Source organism: Euleptes europaea, chromosome 9, assembly GCF_029931775.1.
Source record: "Euleptes europaea isolate rEulEur1 chromosome 9, rEulEur1.hap1, whole genome shotgun sequence".
NCBI lineage: Eukaryota > Metazoa > Chordata > Lepidosauria > Squamata > Sphaerodactylidae > Euleptes > Euleptes europaea.
In genome coordinates this window covers 22,412,918-22,431,694 of record NC_079320.1, presented here as the reverse complement: position 1 = coordinate 22,431,694, position 18,777 = coordinate 22,412,918, and the positions used below count along the sequence as shown (strand labels likewise).

General features: G+C 40.0%; 1 protein-coding gene across 4 annotated transcripts in view; it reads left to right on the top strand.

Annotated features, from left to right (window-relative positions):
- Window positions 1-18,777, top strand: part of PPP3CA (protein phosphatase 3 catalytic subunit alpha) — a 269,945-nt gene that overhangs the window by 239,998 nt on the left and 11,170 nt on the right. For 2 of the 4 annotated variants that reach the window (XM_056855979.1, XM_056855977.1), the window contains exons 10-13: window positions 758-832; window positions 9,695-9,721; window positions 14,988-15,072; window positions 15,970-16,067. In XM_056855979.1, coding sequence (XP_056711957.1) covers window positions 758-832; window positions 9,695-9,721; window positions 14,988-15,072; window positions 15,970-16,067 — 285 coding nt within the window. The remainder of the gene's footprint in view (window positions 1-757; window positions 833-9,694; window positions 9,722-14,987; window positions 15,073-15,969; window positions 16,068-18,777) is intronic. The other 2 variants (XM_056855980.1, XM_056855978.1) reach the window with 1 other exon arrangement.

Here is an 18,777-nt window from a genome sequence, read left to right as displayed (position 1 = left end):
TCCCAGCAGCAAGGAATCGTTTCAGCTCTCCTGACTGCCTCCAAAGGCATTTTGTGCCTCTTTTATACAGGGGAAGAAAGAAACTTGTATGCTGAAAAACTGAGCTCCTTCCTGTTCGGGCCATCTTACGTTCAGATGGCTTGAATCACTTCCATGTGGCCCAGAGGCTGCTCTGACAGTTTCCCTCAGCCTGAGGGATGTAATGTGTTACACTATGAATGATAAGTTTCTGATAAAACTATTACTTCTATATGTAGACACTGAAAGAGAAGGATGAGTGTATTTCAAAATAGGAGTTTGACTGTAGCATGTGAAAGTAAGTGGTACTCTCTTTTTTTGCTGTCAAGTCACATCTGATTAATGACGATCCCTGGTGGGGTTTTCAAGGAAAGAGATGATCAGAGGTGATCTGCCATTGCCTGCCTCCGCATTACGACCCTGTTGTTTCTTGGAGGTCTCTCAACCAAATACTTGCTAGAGTTGACCCTGCTTAGCTTTTGAGATCTAATGACATCAGGCTAGCCTGGGCTATCCAGATCAAAGCAAATGATACTAGTCATCCCTTATTGCCACACAAGAGCCTAGCTTTCACTCTCTCCATATTCTCATCTACTATACTAAGCATCTTTTGCTATGGATATTCTGTATACATTTTTGTGCAGTGGCTATTCATGGACCCTGCTCCATTGGCTGTCCTTTCATGAGACCCTTTGGGGTTTGTCCAGCTCTCATCTCTGTCATTTGATTTCCTTTTTAGTGACAGAAATGCTGGTCAATGTGCTAAACATTTGCTCAGATGATGAACTTGGAACGGAGGAAGATGGCTTTGATGGTAAGAATCTTTTGCCTTCTCTTGAAGGGGTTTGCTCTGATTAACATGTGTGCCTGCAATTCTTAATCGTTTTATTAATCTTAAAGCAAGCCTGGGATGGGGAAGTGGAATCTGGGAGAAGCTCTCTAGAGTATAGTTAAACTCTTCTGAGCTGCCAAAACCTGCTAGGCTTTGGTTATGTGTGCTTTATGCATGGTTTGTAAAGAGAGAATGGAAAATATATATATATTATTTTGCTCCTCTTCAGACCAAAATGGCAAAACAGTTTGTCACATATTTTGTTCCTCATATTATAACTTCTTCTCCCTGTATCCCAAAATAGTTGACGATGGAAGGCCATGCTAGGTAAAGTGGTGCTGGTCATTTATGTGAATAAAACGTCATGGGGACTTGGGGCAAACAGGTTATCTGGTGTGTCTCCGATTCTCTATTTAGCATGACATTAAATAGCTGAGTTTAGAAAGAATGGTTTGCTACTGTGAAAGGGACTTCCTTCTCAGAATCTGAAGCAAACAGAGGTGGATCAAGCACAGACCTGTGCATCAATGCAGGTTCATCCATGCATTAGCATTCCTTCGGCAATCAACCTGACCCAATTCAGACCTTTGCAACTTTTATTTAATCTGACTTGGAGACAAAATTCCCTACTGACACCCAAATAAGAACCCAAATTGCTGCAGTACATGAAGATGACCACTAAATTAGCTTGGTTTAACTATTATATGAATTTGTGCCAGGTGGGGTTATCAAAGGCTGTGACAGGTTTAAAAAAATTAAATAAATGAGGCCTCTGTTTTCAGAAGTACTTTGGAGACAAAAATAGACATCTCCATTATGCCCTGCTTGTGAGCTTCCAAGGGACATCAGCATGGCTGCTTTAGGACACCAAAACATTAGGAACAGAAAAACCTTGACTCTGATCAAGCAAGACTGACTTGCATTCTCTCTCCACTGGGATCAAAAGCAGTAAATCTTCCCTTGCCAGATTTAGAAGTTGGTGCTAAGGGTTGGGTGGTTCTTAGAACTACAGAACTAGAATAAATAACTTAAAAATTCTGGGACACTGCAATTTTAGTTTTTATCTAAGGACGAAACTACACGATACATGCAAGTATGGGTTTATAACAAACCCCAGAAGCCACTGTTAGGGAAAGGCAAGTTCAGGAAGGGACAATTTGAAGCAGAAAAGTAGCAGTGCTTCCACCACCAACCGTTTTTCTTATGATTCTCCCCCTGCCCCCAAGCTTCTAGACTCATGTTTATTCTTCCCTGATTACAGAAAGATGCTTCTCTGAATATTTGGTACAGAGAGGGGCTGTCCTGACAGGAAATAGCTGTTAATTAAACTTGTGCTTAAGGTTTTGCATTCTTTGGAGAGAATATTCCTTTAAACCCTAATAAGTCCAGAGTTCTGAAATGCATACAAAAAACCCCTATTTTTTTCAAGCTTATTTGTAACTGGGTCAACAATACAGGGTTGGCTTACTAGCCAAACATTCTTTATAATCACCCATGTGAGTCCCTAAGATTGCTAAGGGCTTGAGAGAGAGGCAACTTAATCTCACTTGTACTGGAAAATGGAGAAGAGAAGACACAACCAGAGTACCGTGTAAACAGCTGAGAAATTCCTGCTGTTTCTTCGAGTCTCTGGTTTGCTGACCAGGGATCTGTCTGCTGATAAGCGAGTGACCCATATCTAGGGTTTCCAACCTCCAAGTGGTGGCTCGAGATCTCCTGCTATTAGAACTTATCTCCCTGCGACAGAGATCAGTTCACCTGGAGAAAATGGCTGTTTTGGAGGGTGGACTCGTGGCATTATACCACATTTAATTCCCTCCCCTTCCCAAAGCCCACCCTCCTCAGGCTCCACCCTCAAATTCTCAAGGTATTTCCCAACCCAGAGCTGGCAACCCTACCCATGAGCCTGGTGAGTGGATTTTGGGGGATATGGGTTTAGTGGTGGTAAGCATAATCTCTAAATTGGAATGTAAGAAAAAGACAGGTGACTTTTAGCATTCCATGTCAGCTCTATTTCTTCTCAGCATGGCACTCTTTGCTAGAGGTCAGCATATATTGCATTAACTAGAGGGTTTCAATTATGTTATGGCCTAGAACTGAAGAAGTCTTTTAAAGTGAGTTGATCATTATTGAAAGCTGTACAGTTCTAACGAAAAGCCACTGAATTGTCGTGAACTTTGTAATTTTAAAGTGTAGCTCAACTGATTTAAGAGTCCAACTCTAGGCTGTGTGTCTTGAATAACTTTATCCATTTTTTATTAATGAAAAGTTCAGGAGTGGAGCAAAATACTTAAACTCTTTTAGAAGGTTTAACGTTGTGTGTGTGCTAACATTTTTTTACAATTTCTGAATAAAAATCATTCACTAAAACACCATCTAAGATGTAAGAAAAAGTAAATGTAAAACTGAGTTGATCTAGAGACGCCTTCTGTTTGAAATATCACTTCCCTCTCCTGATCCCACTGCTCGGTTCAGTGTGGTTGGTCTCTGCATTGAGTAGAACCTAGTCCATGGGGCTCACTTTGGAAAAGAGTTCTAAACATGGGGCAGCCCTCAGGACTGAATTTACAGTGAAAACCTGTAAGATAGCTTTATCATATACATTTAGTGGGATGAAGATACATATATTTCATTTCACAGGTGCCTTGCTTGTCACTTTAGTTCATTGTGATGATGTGTTATATATTTTACAGACCTTTCAATGTGTAAAACATTTCTAAAATCTGCCATAATAGAAATAACTTGTTTTAAGTTAATACCTGTACTTTAATGGAATAATTTTCATATCACTTCTTTAAAACCTTCTTCCACTACTTGCTGTACTTAGACTAGCTTTTCCCCATTTTTAAAGGCCAAAACAGATTGTTGAAAGTTTTCTAAAGCTTCTTTGCTAGGACCCCAGTTCCAAAATTTCATAGAGAAGCATTTCTGCATTCCTCTGGGATAACTTTATTTTTTCTTTAAAGCCTTTTAATCTTGCACTTGCAAACAAAAGGTTCTTGAGGCAGGTTACAATCCAGAATACCACAAAAACCACAATACCACAAAAAGTCATGTAAGTCTAGTAATAAACAGCCATAGGTACCATATATGGCACTAAATCAATAGTAAAATACAACAGTAAAACAGTAGTAAAAGATGGCAAATGATGGAGCCTGCAACCAGTATTAGACATTAAATCTGGAGGTATAAACTGGAAAATAAGGATTAGTAAAAAGTAGGCGCCACCACAAGTTGCTTGCAAGGAAGGAATTCTGTAGACACCAGCTGTGACTTCAGTGACTCTGTCACAGAGCTGCTTGCTTGGAAGGTTGTTGCCTTAAGTGCCTAATGAATCATGTGCATCCTAGGGAGGAAGTCGACTTGTGGTTAGTATAATGCAGCATAAACCTTAAATTGCTGGATCATATAGAGAAAAGGGGGTGGCGGCATTTAATAGCAGAATTCTTTTACAGTAAAAAGTACTGATACTTTTTATAGTTTTGCCACTATATTCTGATTTGACTTTTCAGCAAGTTTTATTTCTTAAATATAAAATGAAGAAGCCAAAGATAGCTGCACTAAGAGGAGTGGTTAAAACATTAAGTCTGTTTAGCTTGGAAAGGAGGTGGTTAAGGGGAGAAATGATAGAGGTCTATAAAATTATGTATGGTATAGAGACAGTGGACAGGGAGAAGCTTTTCTCCCTCTCATAATACTAGAACACGGGGTCATCTGCTGAAGCTGGAGGGTTAGAGATTCAAAACAGATAAAAGAAAGTATTTCTTCACACAGTGCATAGGTAAATTGTGGAACTTCCTGCCCCAGGCTATGGTGATGGCTGCCAACTTGGAAGGCTTTAAGAGAGGAGTGGACATGTTCATGGAGGACAGGGCTATTCATGGCTACTAGTCAAAATGAATACTAGTCATGATGCATACCTACTCTAGTATCAGAGGAGCATGCCTATTATATTAGGTGGTGTGGAACACAGGCAGGATGCTGCTGCAGTTATCTTGTTTGTGAGCATCCTAGAGGCACCTGGTTGGCCACGGTGTGATCAGACTGCTGGACTTGATGGGCCTTGGTCTGATCCAGCATGGCTTTTCTTATGTTCTTATACAGCTAGTTAATATTGTGTGACTAGCTTTTAGAACTTGAGTAAGAAAACTAAGGGGGGGGCTGATGCTTAAATACTTGGCATTTCCTCTCCTCTGTATTTTCAGTGTCACCTCAGCCCATTGACCCCTTCAAAGGTAGGATTGGTTCAGATGTAGCACTGAGATGTGGTTTAATTAAATTCTGGTTAGTTCGTGAAAGCAGGAATTGGCTTGCAGGTGGATCATCAGTTTGTAGTTTGTCACCATGGCTCTTTCTCCTGCCTCTCTATAATCATTTAATGTAGCTATTTTAAAAAAATACAGTTCAATATCTGACATGTTGTATCATGATGTGAAAGACCTCCGCCTGAGACCCTGGAGAGCTGCTGCCAGTCTGAGAAAACAATACTGACTTTGATGGACCAAGGGTCTGATTCAGTATAAGGCAGCTTCATGTGTTCATCTGCTGTACATGCTATAAACTTGGAGGAATCTTTGCTTCTACTTCATATGAAAGGGTTAGGACTGGTGACTTACAGCAGGTGAAAATAGGCTTTCTATTGTGTCCTGTAGTTATTTGTCCTGGCTTGTTAATCTGCCTTCCTTAAGGAAGAGTAGGGGGAAAACATATGTAAGTAGCATAATATATTTCACTTTATTTCAGCTTATACTATTGCTTATTTGTCATCACATAGTTTTTGTGGGTTGATGCTAAGCAGTGTGCAGATTGGTCAAACGAGTTGTGTATGTTGCCTAGCAACCTGAACTAGTCTATATAACCAGCACACACCTTGATTTACTATGCTAATTAACAGTGTTTTTGGCTTAGGTACATTGGACTGAAATAATTAAAGACCTTAGGAGGTACTAATTAAAATTACACCTTTGTAAGACAGACAGCTTGACACAAACATAAGACTTGATTTGTCTTCACACTATCATCAGCAGCACAAGAACCCTCTTAATTATCTGGGGCTAATTTTATATTGCTTTAGTGTAGTTTTGCTAAAATACAACCTTTGCGGTTTTAAATATACATTTAGTGGATCAGAAGAAAAGAGCTAGGATCCAGTAGCATCTTAAAGACTAACAAAATTTCTGGCAGGGTATGAGCTTTAATGAGTCACAGCTCACTTCTTCAGATACCTTCAGATACTGAAGAAGTGAGCTGTGACTCATGAAAGATCATACCCCGCCAGAAATTTTGTTAGTCTTTAAGGTGCTACTGGACTCTTACTCTTTTCTATTGCTACAGACAGACGAACACGGATTCAGTGGATCAGAAATGCTACAGGATTATTGTAACAGATGAGAGTGTGAGCTGTGAATATTCTAGCTTGAGGAGTTGGTTGATTTGCATTGGGAATAAAATATGGTTTAGTCATCAAATTGCCACTCCCCTCTGGACAATTGTCTGCAGAGCTAGATTTAGGTATATGTAAGGTGGGCTATAGTTTAGGGCCTCAAACTGGAGAGGCTTCAAAGAAGAAGGAAAGACTATAATTTGAGCTTTTGTAAATGCAACAATAAGGCATTCATATTTATATTTTCAGTGTCCTTTGTGTGAGAATAATAATAAAGTATTATTTCTATAGCATGTGGCCACTTAAACCACTAATGTTTAGGGCTTCACCATGTCAAAATCTGGCCCTGGCTGTCTGTGTAATACCTATATATTTAAAGAAGCCTTTTATTTGTGCTATTGCATGAGCCCATGCTGTTATTTTCAGAAGAGGTGAAAGCTGCTATTAAAGAAAAGATTTGAATAAACTGTTGGTGCTGTTTTAGGCATTTTGTTTGCCTTCTAAATCGCATTCAGATGTCACAGACTAACCACAATTTGTTCATAATGTGAACAAGATCAAAATTTTTCACTCTCATTGGAGCCAAGATCGAAGATTTCCTGGTTTAGCAAATCTTAGATCTATCCATAATTTGTTGTGATGCCGGAATTCAGGCAATTTAAGAATTTCTCTTTCCTGCAAACTGGGAATCTAAACTACAGTTTAGTCCTGGTTTAAAATCCTAGTTTGTGGGAAGGTATCACATCCCAGCTGCTGAAAGCATCCAGATTTGGGCACCATAACAAATCATAGTTAGACAAAGGCTTCCTGAATTGAGAAATCTTCAGTCTTGGTGATGAAGGAAGGAATGAACAAGCAATTTCAATCTCCATCATGTCATAAACAACTGTGGCTGTTCCCACCCCCCTCTGAATATAGTTCCAGAGTGCTTCTGCCACTTTACATTTAGGGTTGCCAGATGCCTGTTAATGGCGGGCAATTGCACTTCCAGGGTAAACCCAGAAGTGACTGTGAGGCTCTAGCACGTCCTTCTAAAAAACTATGGAAACCATAGTTTTTGGAGGAATATGCTAGAGCATCCCTGTCACTTCCAGGTTTGACTGGGATACTAGCACATTCTACCAAAAACTCCATGGTTTCCATAGAGATTTTTGAGGGACGTGCTAGAGCGCCCCGTTGCTTCTGGGTTTACCCCAGAAGAGACATTATTGCACATGCGTGAATCACCCCACACATCCCCACACTGAAGCTTCCAGTGGTGGCAAGGGGGGACCTAGACACCCTATTTATATTTAATGGCAGTTTATTAAAATAATTAGAATTGGAGGGACTCAGTGCTACTGGTGATGGATGGGTTTTGTCCTGCTGTCCAAATTATCAAGTGGACTGGGGACAACCTTTGTTATCAGAATATCTTCCAGGTAATTATTAAAACACTGAACGTTATGAATTTGGAAATATGACAGTCATGTTCTTCTGCCTTCCAATTAGTCTTTCAAGTATGCCCTGCCCTCCTGAGCTCCTTATTGTCTTTGTAAACTGTAGGGATTAGAATCCTGATAATTTAAATCACAGCTGAGATTTTCACAGCTAGGGTGTGTTTTGGTACTTTAGATCCCAACTGATGTAGTGTGGACTGAAGTTTTTAAAGACACATAGCCTTGTTGGATGGTAACTACCTAACAAATCTACCAATATCTGTATAATATATGAAGGACATATTCTGCCATTTTCTCATTCCACCTCTTTCATCTCATTCTTTAAACTGCCACTACATTTTTTCCTCCTAGCAAAAAGGGCCATCCTGAATAGAATTATATCCTTCTAAATCCATTGAACCAAATGTTTTAGAAGGTTATAACTGCTGAGGACAGCAGGGTAAGTAGCATAGCTTCTCTTCTGTGATTTTAGGTTCTCAGGGCTCTTACAAAATTGTGAGGGATGTAAATTGCTAGCCTATTCCCATGTGACTTATAACACAGTGAAATGGCTGTTTCCATAGCACAAACCAACTGACCACTAAATAGTCACTGCAAGTAGAACTCCTATTTGTTCTTCCTACTCTCATAACATTGAAGCTACAATCCTTATTAATATTTACATTATAAGTGCAGTGAGATCAATAGATTTTCAAATCATGTGTTGGATCTTGCCATAATGGCACCCGCGGCAGCTGGCCAGTCACAGAGGACTGCATCTTTTTTGGATTCAAATTATTAGCTGCTATTTGAATTATTTTGCCATATATTTGGTTTCAGTAGCTATAATGTGTTTAAGCTCCTTTTAAAATAGTAATGAATACTGGGCATAGTTATTATAATAAATCTGGGGTGGGTGGAATTTGAAACTAGTAGTGCAACACCCCTGAAAACTATTCCTCACTTCTTTTTGCCTTAACTTACTTAATGGAAAATAAATCTGAAAAAACAGTTCAGTTTTATATTTCCTTTATCCAAGCAGCAAATTAATTATTTAGCTTGAATTTTTGCCTAAAAAGTAAGCATACATGCATACAATATTTTTTTTTCCAAAGCAGAGTGTGATAAGAGATGGACCTTGAAGATTGCAGGCACAATCAGGCTTGTCAGTGGCCTGGTACATTCCATATAATGTAGAAAAAGGCAACTAGGTTTTGATACCTTGCTTTTCTCTACCTTTAAGGAGTCTCAAAGCAGCTTACAATCTCCTTCCCTTCCTCTCCCCACATCAGACACCCTGTGAGGTATGTGAGGCTGAGATAGTTCTGAGAGAACTGTAACTAGCCCGAGGTCACCCATCAGGCTTCATGTGGGGAAACAAACCCAGCTCACCAGATTAGAGTCCACCGCTCATGTGGAGGAGTGGGGAATCAAACCCGGTTCTCCAGACTCTGCAGCCATGTGCACAACCTTTCCTCATTGTGGGGGAACCATTTAATAAGTTTACAAATTAAGGAAAGATGTGGGCAAGTGCAAGTCAAATGGAGAGCGCAGGCAGGCAGACTTCTTGACCCAGATGGTCACACATCAGCTGCCAGTCACTGGCTAAAGGCAGGTGAAAAGGTGGAGCCTGCCTCTTCCCGTTAGTGGGTAGAAGTAAAGTATGGCTGAAATCCATATTTCCTTGGACTCCTCCTGTGTTGGTTGATATGTAAGGCTTGAGTCTTCGAAAAGATCCCCTAAAGTAGTGATTGCATGCTGTGGGCAGCATGGTCAGCAACGGACCAGCCTTGTGGTTGTCTTGCTGCATTTTAGTTTTCTGCACAACTTTACTAACAAGGCTTTGAGCTGAAGAGTGTTTTCTTCTCATAGTTCTTTCCATTCTTTTTCAGTGTTCCCTGCCTAATATGTTTCTTTTCTATTTTTCAGACTTTACTTAAGCATTACTTTCCCATTGATGTTGTTGTGTTTTATACATTTTTTTCCTTTAATTCTCCAATCTTCATTGATCTTTTCTTTCCCCTCCCTTTGGAATTTCATAAGAAGATCCTATGTATGCACAGAAGAAAGGTATTTCTAAATGGGCAAGAAGGGCTTAATATGCTGTTGTGACTTTTCCAAGTACTAAAACTCACGTTTTTCCTTCCTATCCTTAGTATAGAGCCTTGCTTTTTATATTTCTTGATCCTGCCAGGTTCTTGACTCTCTACCACCCACCAGTGCATACTTACCTTGATATTAAATATTAGCATGTGACTAACCTAGAGCCAGGGCGAATGCTATGTTGGTCTCAGCGAAGCCCAAATTACATATAATGGCAGCAGACCTACATCTTTAGACATGCTGTCCTACTTATGAATAAACTGGGGGTGGGTGAGTGGTGATTTAAAGAGCCCTAAATGTACAGGAGTAGGGAAGCTGAAAGCTGTTAACCCCATAAGACTTTCTCCCACATAATTTTATTTTCCTCACTGGGAAGAAAGCCCTTAGAAGGTAAGAATTTACTATCCCCTGCTCAAGAGCCTCTTCAGCCCTTTAAATCACATACCACACTTTAAATATGAATTGGCAAAATATGTGCTGTCATCATGTGTAGTTTCAGCCTTAGAGACCAGGAATTTGGTGGTACAGATCTGGCATTATATTTTCAAGCCTCAATAACGAATGCTAGAAAGGCTTGATTATAAAACCATACATCTTGTATTATTGTAGAAATCTAGAATTTGAGCAGACTAGAAGGCATTTAAATCTGTTGCCATGGATCAGCCAGTTAAGCAAGTCTCCTAACACACACACACACACACACACACACACACACACACACACATTTTTGAATTTGTGGAATAAATATGAAAGCTCAAAGTCCAGATTTATGTTGACACATATGGTAACATCTTAATTTAATCTAAGCACCTTCACTACTTATCTTAGCCCTGTAGCTCTGGTAACAATGCTACTTTATTAATGCAGTCTACCTGTACTGGTAATGTTGAAGGCCAGTTACGTTGAACTACAATGGATGCAATTGTTCAGGCAGTCAGATGCACAATTGAAGCAGTAAATGCAGTTCCCATGGGGCAAAAGGCCCTTAGGATGCTGCTTACCCATAACCTGACATGATGTTTGTTGCATTTACAGTATTTATATGTCTGCCTTTCTCCTGACCAAGTCAGGATTCAAGGTGGGGCAATAACACAGACACCAGGGACAAAGGCTACCTTGCAGTTTGAAAAACAGTTTGGCTTACTGGCCAAGGATAGTGGCTAGTGGCTAGCTGATGGGAATATATCTTGCCTATTTTGAAAGAGCTGCATTGGCTGCCCATTTGTTTCTAAGTTCTGTTCAGGCTTCTGGTTTTGACCTGTAAAGCCCTTCGTAGCCTGGGGCCCATATGTCTGAAGGACCATCACCTCCCTTATGCTCTCATGTACCAATTGGTGTCTTAGGGTTGCCACTTGGTGACTGCTCCCCGACTTAGGGTGGCCCACCAGGCGCTGACTAGAGCCTGGGCCTTTTCATTGTAGCTCCCTGAAGAGGGGAGGGAAGGCCCCTTGTAGGAGATCTCCACAAGGCACTGGATGGCTTGTTTATTTACCAGGGCTGTTGATGGTGTATGAACATCAGATATCTTTTAGTGATGGGGAGGAGGTATTGGGGGAGTTATTTTACCTGGTTTTAATCTGTAATGTTTTAATTATTATGTTTAAGCTGCCTTGAGCCAAGAGGAAAGGCAGGATGTAAATATTTTAATAAAGAAACATATGCCACACTGATGTTTGAGCCAGTGTGGGAACATTGGGTCAGGATTTGGTCAGACAGCGTCCTGTCCTGCACGTGGCATAAGATCGCCCTGTATAAATATATGAAAGTTCCATGTCATTGGTCCATCTAGCTTGGAATTATCTCTGATGGCCAGCAGATGTTTAGGGTTTGGGGCAGAAAAAAAATGTATTTCCCAGTATTTGGTTTAGCTGAAGAAGCCAGGGATTAAATCTGCACACAAAGCATGTGCCCCACCACAGTCCCTCCCACATCAATCACAACACCACTTCAGGTGTCACTTTAGTGGCAGAGAATACATTTATATGTGTTTTTAAGCAAAATGTATTTATGCCATATGTTGCCCATTTTATCACAGATTTGTATTAAAGTATTGGCAATAGAAGCGGTGTTTCTTTCTGAATCATCACTATAGCATCAGGACAGCCAAAACATCAGCTCCTACTTTGTTTTACACGCTGAGGCCATATGCTCTTGTTCTGGCATCTCCCTTCCTGGCATTGTGCTGTGCCATGCTGCACAGCAAAGATGGCAAGGGGGGAATAATGTTAAAAGTTGGTTGTGTTTATAGTCTGCAGCCACTAAAGCCAAGTGTGTGCCAAGCTAGATCAGTGTAATTGGTTGGGGGGGAGGTTATATTAGCTCAATGCTCTTGGCCACTTAGAACTTGAAAAGCCGTTAATGGGATTTTTTTTCATTGCTCTGATAATGGAGGACAGTTTTGAAAGTATACTAAGGTATCCTCTGCATAATATGTCCCTTTTTTGGAGACAAATTTAATTTCAGGCTTCAGGTGACATATACAGTTAGTGACAAGATGAAAGAAATGGGCCAGAATAAAACAAAATTATGTAAATAGAAGGGATATGCAATATTTGTTGCTTGTACTAATCTAATTGCCTTGTAGGCTTCCTTTCCACCCTCTGTGTATATTTCGTTTTTGTCCTATTTTTTTCCCTCGCCCCTCCAATCATTTGCTTTTCAGAGGCAGTCTTTCCTCTTGTCATTTTCCCTAACTGTGCCTCTCACTGTTTCTCATCCTCTTTTCCATCTTCATTAAATACCAAGTGTATTCTCTTGTCTGTGATTTTTAAATTGCCAGTGTAGAATCTGGCAGCCCATTCCTGAGGGTGGGGGCAAAGCTCCTTTGGAGCTGACATGACCTTGTGCCTGCATAGGTGCCACCTTATCACACTCTGCCAACATGTAGGGGGGGCGTTCCTAGGGCGTTCCCGGGGGTGGAGCTGCCTTTAGGCAGCTTCCACAGCCCTTTCGCCCTGATAACGTCCCCTTGAGCGGCGGGGGGCTGGGGCCACCTTTTTGGGTGGCACAGCCTCACTGTTTTCAATGGGTCTTCCCCCTCCCCTTTTTCTTTGTTTTTATTTTTTAAGGGTTCTTTTGTGTCCAAGGTGGCCGGGAAGACTCTGAGGCTCTGCTGCTCCCAGCTGCCGAAGAGCTATCCTCCTCTTCAGGATTGCGCTCAAAGTGAAAAATCCCACCCCTTTCCCCATCCATGATGTCTCTCAAAAATTCTCTCTCTCTCTTAAAATGATTGGTCTGCCTTTAATTGGAACATAGTTTTGTATGATGCCGCTAACTAGCATATTCAAACCTGTGTATTCCCAAGCTACAATGTTACAGATAAATTAGGACCCCATTGGGTTGTCAAATGAACCTGGGGATACAATGTGTTGAGCACAATTCACTAGTGCTATAGTTTTGTTGCCAGGCATGTTTAAAAGCCCTCTCTACACCATTTTAAACATCCAGCCAATTTCAATTGCTTTTCCAAAATTCGTCTTTGGGTTGTTACACATTTCAATATACTTATTTATATATTCCAGTTCTCATGTGTTCAAAGCTGAGTAACTTGTCCACCATTCAAGCATATGGTTTCAAACACCACCTGCACCATCCCTTCCATTATGAAGGGTTGGGTGTTGGTTCATGGCTTTTGCTCAGAGAGAAAGAAGCATTATCTAACATCTTGAAAGGGTTTTAAAAAAATGATTTTCTGATGTAAACGTGGCAAAGCACATTTTAAAAAAACCAGGATTTTAATATTGTAACATGAAATTCCTGACATTTTCCACTGCTTACATGTTAAGGATAACTTCTTGTGCTTGTTTCACAATTTAGATATGCTATTTAAAGTTTTTTAAAAACCTATCAGAGGCTGTTCTGTGATAGGTATATTTTATCCCCCTCCCATGCATACAGTGCAGTGAAACCTTCTGCCATCTGCTCCAAACAAAAGTTCCCAAGTGGAAGAGAGTTACATTTTATAGGGTTCTCAGTTCTTGGCAGTCTGAGTCATAGCAGTGCTCTGCAAGCTTTGTTGAGGGAGACATTAAGATCATATTTCTTTCCACAGCTGGAATTGCAGCTGTGAGATATATTCTAGAAGGAATTGATTTCCTTGATCTGAGCTGAGACTCCATAACAGGTCATAAAGGTTAGATTTTTCAGATGGTTGACCCACCGGGTACAGAGAGCACAAGTATCTAAAAATGAGGGGTTGATTGTGAGGGGTGGGTAGTAAGGAAATGATGTTCAGGACTGAGTCAAAAATTGGAGGACAAAAATACTGAACTTGTTATTGTTTTTAGTTAAATGTTTGGGAATCACACACCAAGGACAGATGTGCATATTATCCTTATGGCATGTTGTTTTTCAAGTGAGAACCCTCTAGTTGCAATGGCTAAAGTAACTTGCCGTATGGATCTTCCCAGCTGGGCAGGGAGTGTTTCCATGCCTGTATAATATGTTCTTGGAGTGTCAGTTGTGGTTGTGAGGCATGTGATCAGAGGCCCATGTGGTGAGATGGTAGACATTATAGTTGGTCATGGAGAGGCCTCTTGGGCAGATAAAGATAACATGTAGAAAGGCACTAATGGTTTTGATCTGACAATGTTGGAATATATCAGCTAATTCCATTCCTCAGGTCAACATCCTAGACATAAAATTACAATGTACTCTGTCTAGAATGTCACTGAGAATTCTGTGTGTTCACCCTTCATTCTAATGAGGACACCAGATCTTCTGATTTTATTGCTTTTAGGGAAATTTTAAAAGGCAATTTACTCTGAGCTGTATGAAATATGTATTCTAAATGAAATAAGTTATCATGTCATTACATCAAAGTTATATAAACCAAGAGAAAAATAGAGTAATTATCTAAATGAATGATATTCTAACTGCATAACTACAGTACAGTTTTCTAATTAAAAAGTTTAAAAGATGTTCAATTGCTGACTGGTTTTGCATTAACCATGGGCTATTTTTTTTAATGCAGAACACTTAAATAACTAAAAACTATATAATGTATATAGATAAATATACATAAACTATGTAATGTATATAGATAAAACTATGTAATTTATATAGATAAAATGTATTGCTGGTAAAATTGTGACCATGATGTTGGTCGCAATGTACTCTCATTTGTGAAGCTATGTTGTCAAAATATTGAAACGTTATTAAAAATTCATAATTATGATGTTCACCATTGTGTGTGCGACTTTTTCACATTGCTTGTTAATTTTTTTCCTCAAAGGTGCGACAGCTGCAGCTCGGAAAGAAGTGATAAGGAACAAGATCCGGGCAATAGGCAAAATGGCTCGAGTATTCTCTGTGCTGAGGTATGTCTTGCTACAAAGATGACAGAACTTTCCAGTTGTTGCTTAGTTTCTCAATGCAAGCACTTACAATTAGTTCCTTCCATATCTTTTCCTTCCTTCCTTCCTTCCTTCCTTCCTTCCTTCCTTCCTTCCTTCCTTCCTTCCTTCCTTCCTTCCTTCCTTCCTTCCTTCCTTTCTAACATTTTATACTGCCTTTCCACCCAATCAGGGTTCATAAGGCAGTGAACATAAAAACAGTAAAACATTTAAACAATTAAAATACAATTTAAAATATAAAATTCAATTAAAAAACAAACATACAACACTAGAAGGAGGGCCAATAACCATTATTGGGGCCATGCTAGATGAAACAAAAAAAAGTCTTCACCTACTGGTAAAAGTCACCAATACAGGGAGGCAGATAAATCTCCCTGGGGAGGGAGTTCCAAAGTTTTGGTGCCACAACAGAGAAGGCCCTTTCTCGGGTCACCACCCCTCTAGTCTCAGGTGGAAGTGGCAACTGAAGCAGGGCCTCCAAGGATGACCAGAGTGACTGCACAGGAAAGAGATGAGCTTTCAGTGTCTTGCATAAAAACCGTATGGACAGGAGTATATTTTCCCATGTCTTTGAAATTCTTTTGCCCAGGCTGATTGCAAAAAAAGCCAAGCAATTTTTAATTTAGCATTAGATTCCCCCGCCCCGCTTTTCAGCCAAAAATTGGCTTTCGTAGCAATTGAAATCCAAAGAAGTAGCAATAAAATACAACTAGAGTTATGATGCTGAGGGGAAGGCATTTCTCAGCTGGAGCTGAAACAGTGGAAAGGTGAATAGTGCTGGCTGCCCCTTCCCTCATCCCCACATACCACTGGAGGTTTCATCTGTTTACGGCAGCTTACGTTGTCTTCTGTTCCTGCCAGGGAAGAGAGTGAGAGTGTGCTGACACTGAAAGGGCTGACTCCAACAGGAATGTTACCCAGCGGGGTGCTCTCCGGAGGAAAGCAAACTCTGCAAAGCGGTAAGTATGTTTGGGGGTGGGGTGTTACGATGTGTATAAATTCAGCTGCTAAATTACTGAATTTCTCATGCTCCGTTCCATTACAAAATTTCATCTTTAAAAACTGAAAAGAAAATCTAAGGCCACAAAGCAACTTATCACCCAAATTTTGAGAAGCAGTATTTTTTTAAATCAAACTATCAGAACTTTTTGGGTATAGTTGATGCCATTTAGAGGGGGGAAATGATCCTACTCACGCAGGGGATCTCTGTTTTTGTGAAGAACAGAAAAAACTGGGGAAGAAAATAACTAGCACAGAAATGGGCTTTGCCCGTGAATCTGCTTCCCCTTAGATTAATAAAAGCTCATCTCAATAATGGGGAGAAATCTCATACAAATAGGCACACATGGGCAGCCGCAATGAAGCTTTATGCCTGTTGTGCTCATTTGGGCAAGGGAGAACCTACTAGAAACCCCTTATGATTATGATCACTGTCTACACTTGTTGGCATCAGCCCCAGGAGCCTAGCTGAGCCTTGTGCCAGTGCAGGAGATCATAACGGTACATGACTTGGATCTTATGAATGGGTTCCATGCACATTAGTCTCTACTGCGGGGTGCACTTCCTCTTCAGCTGGTTTGCTTAAACAGTGATTTTCAGTGGGCTGTTGTGCAAATGGAAGTTTTAGCAGAAGAAGCACACTCCACAACAGAGTCTATCTAGTGTGCATGGAACTTGTCCATAGGATCCGAGCCAATGTCTGTCTCCAGCAGAATTAGCTTTACTAAAATAAGAGCAAGCATAATCTTTTCATTTTTTACACCACAATGCTTCTCCACCTCCTTCAGTATCTGAGCCCATACAGTGTCAAAATCCATCTGCCCTATCCAGCATTTTGTCTCTAATGAGTGTAGAGTAAGAATGGGAAGAAAACTTGCTGCTCTCCTAAGGATTTTATCCTTCAGTGTATGGGGATCCTTTCCCCAAGCATAGAGGCTGGTTGCTTTTCAGAATGTGGTGTCAGAGCTGTGTATGGCCAATTCACATGCCAATTCACACTTTAATTCAACATATTTTGTCCAGATAATAAACACCACATTATAGCCTCTTTCAAGCGTGCAATTGGAACTCAGCTTTTGAGGGTGATTTTAATGGTTGAGGAATAAGTGAGGCCTATATAGCAAATTCACCATTTACTTGAATGAACATGAAGGAAAGAATTAATTAATGGAGGAGTGTGCTGTGAAAGCAGACATTTGAGGCGTATCTTCCACTGCCCCTTTCAAGTAACAATTTGTATAAATAAGCTAATATAGTTATAGCGGCTAGAACATTCCTCTTGGAATAAGGAGCTGTTTCAAGGATGTAATGTATTAACTGCATTTTGTTATCTGTCTTTATTACTGTGTAACATATATTTCCATTCACCCATGAGTGTCCGACCGTAAGGATGATGTAGCTTTCAGTAACTGTGAGACTTTGGACATTCTCCTTTTCAGTAACTCGGTCTCAGCCTCTAACTTTCCCATTTCTTTCTTGGAGTTTTCTTCCCTGTATTTTCCCCCTTTTTCTGTCTCTTTTTTCTCTTATCTAGAAGATTCAGGTATTCTGGGTTAAACTCTCTTTTTGGTGGCTTGTGTGATACACATATGGTAACGTTCCACTTTGTAAATGCTGCACTATGATGACCCGTGTACTTTTGACACTGGCATGAAATTTTGATTTGCACAGAGCGTCTTATCAGTATTTATTAATACATTTGGCTTTATGAGAGAAAAAAATGGCCAACAAAAATGTGCTTATCCTGATGATTAAAATTAGTTGCTCTCTTATTGTTGAAAAGCCTTGTTTAAAAATGATGATCCGTAAATCCAGTCATGCTGCAGTATTAGGACTTAGTGAAACATTATCGTACCCAATCCATTAGTTAACACCTTGCGCCATTCACCAAATATACTGAAATCTACATAGTTTCTGTTAAGCACATTTTGCCGACTACTCTATGTATTAACAGAAAATATGAACAATATATCCTGTGAAATGTGTACATCTCTAGTGGCCATTATTTCCGGTGTATCTGTGCTGGTTTGGATCCTGTTTCTCATCTTAATTTCTGTAGTCTCTCTCATTCATTTTTATTATGCATTTTTACCTGTTATTTTCCATCCTTTTCCTTAATCACCGAAGGGCTATAGATTCCATAGGGGGAACATGTCCTTGATGCAGAACAGCACTTCATGAGATTCCACTGATCTCAGGCCACTTTAAAGATTCCAACTACAACATTCTAAATGGTTCAGACGTTGGCCAAAACTTTTTAATTTGATGGTTAAGATTGGTTGCTGCCATACGCAACAGTACTAATTTAGGCTGCATCTAGCAACTTCTTAAAACTTTGGCTCTTCAAAGAAATTCAAGTTAAAATTTAATATTCGTTTTCATTTTTTTGCAAAATTCTTAAGAAATTTAGCAGATCTGGGGGAAGGGTTTGAAAAGATGTGTAGCTTTAAGGAAAAATCACATGCTCCCTCTCTTATATATACAGAGAATTAAATTATGATTAGTATGTGATTCAGAAGCTCTGCCGCTTCTAATTTTTCTGTGTGGTATGTATATATAACAATTCTAGGAGCAAAGAAGTTAATGTCTACTCAAATGTCTGCAGTCTCCCACTTCTCTGAAGTAAGATTCTAGACGCTATGCTTGACTACAAGAGGGCTCAAAATTTCT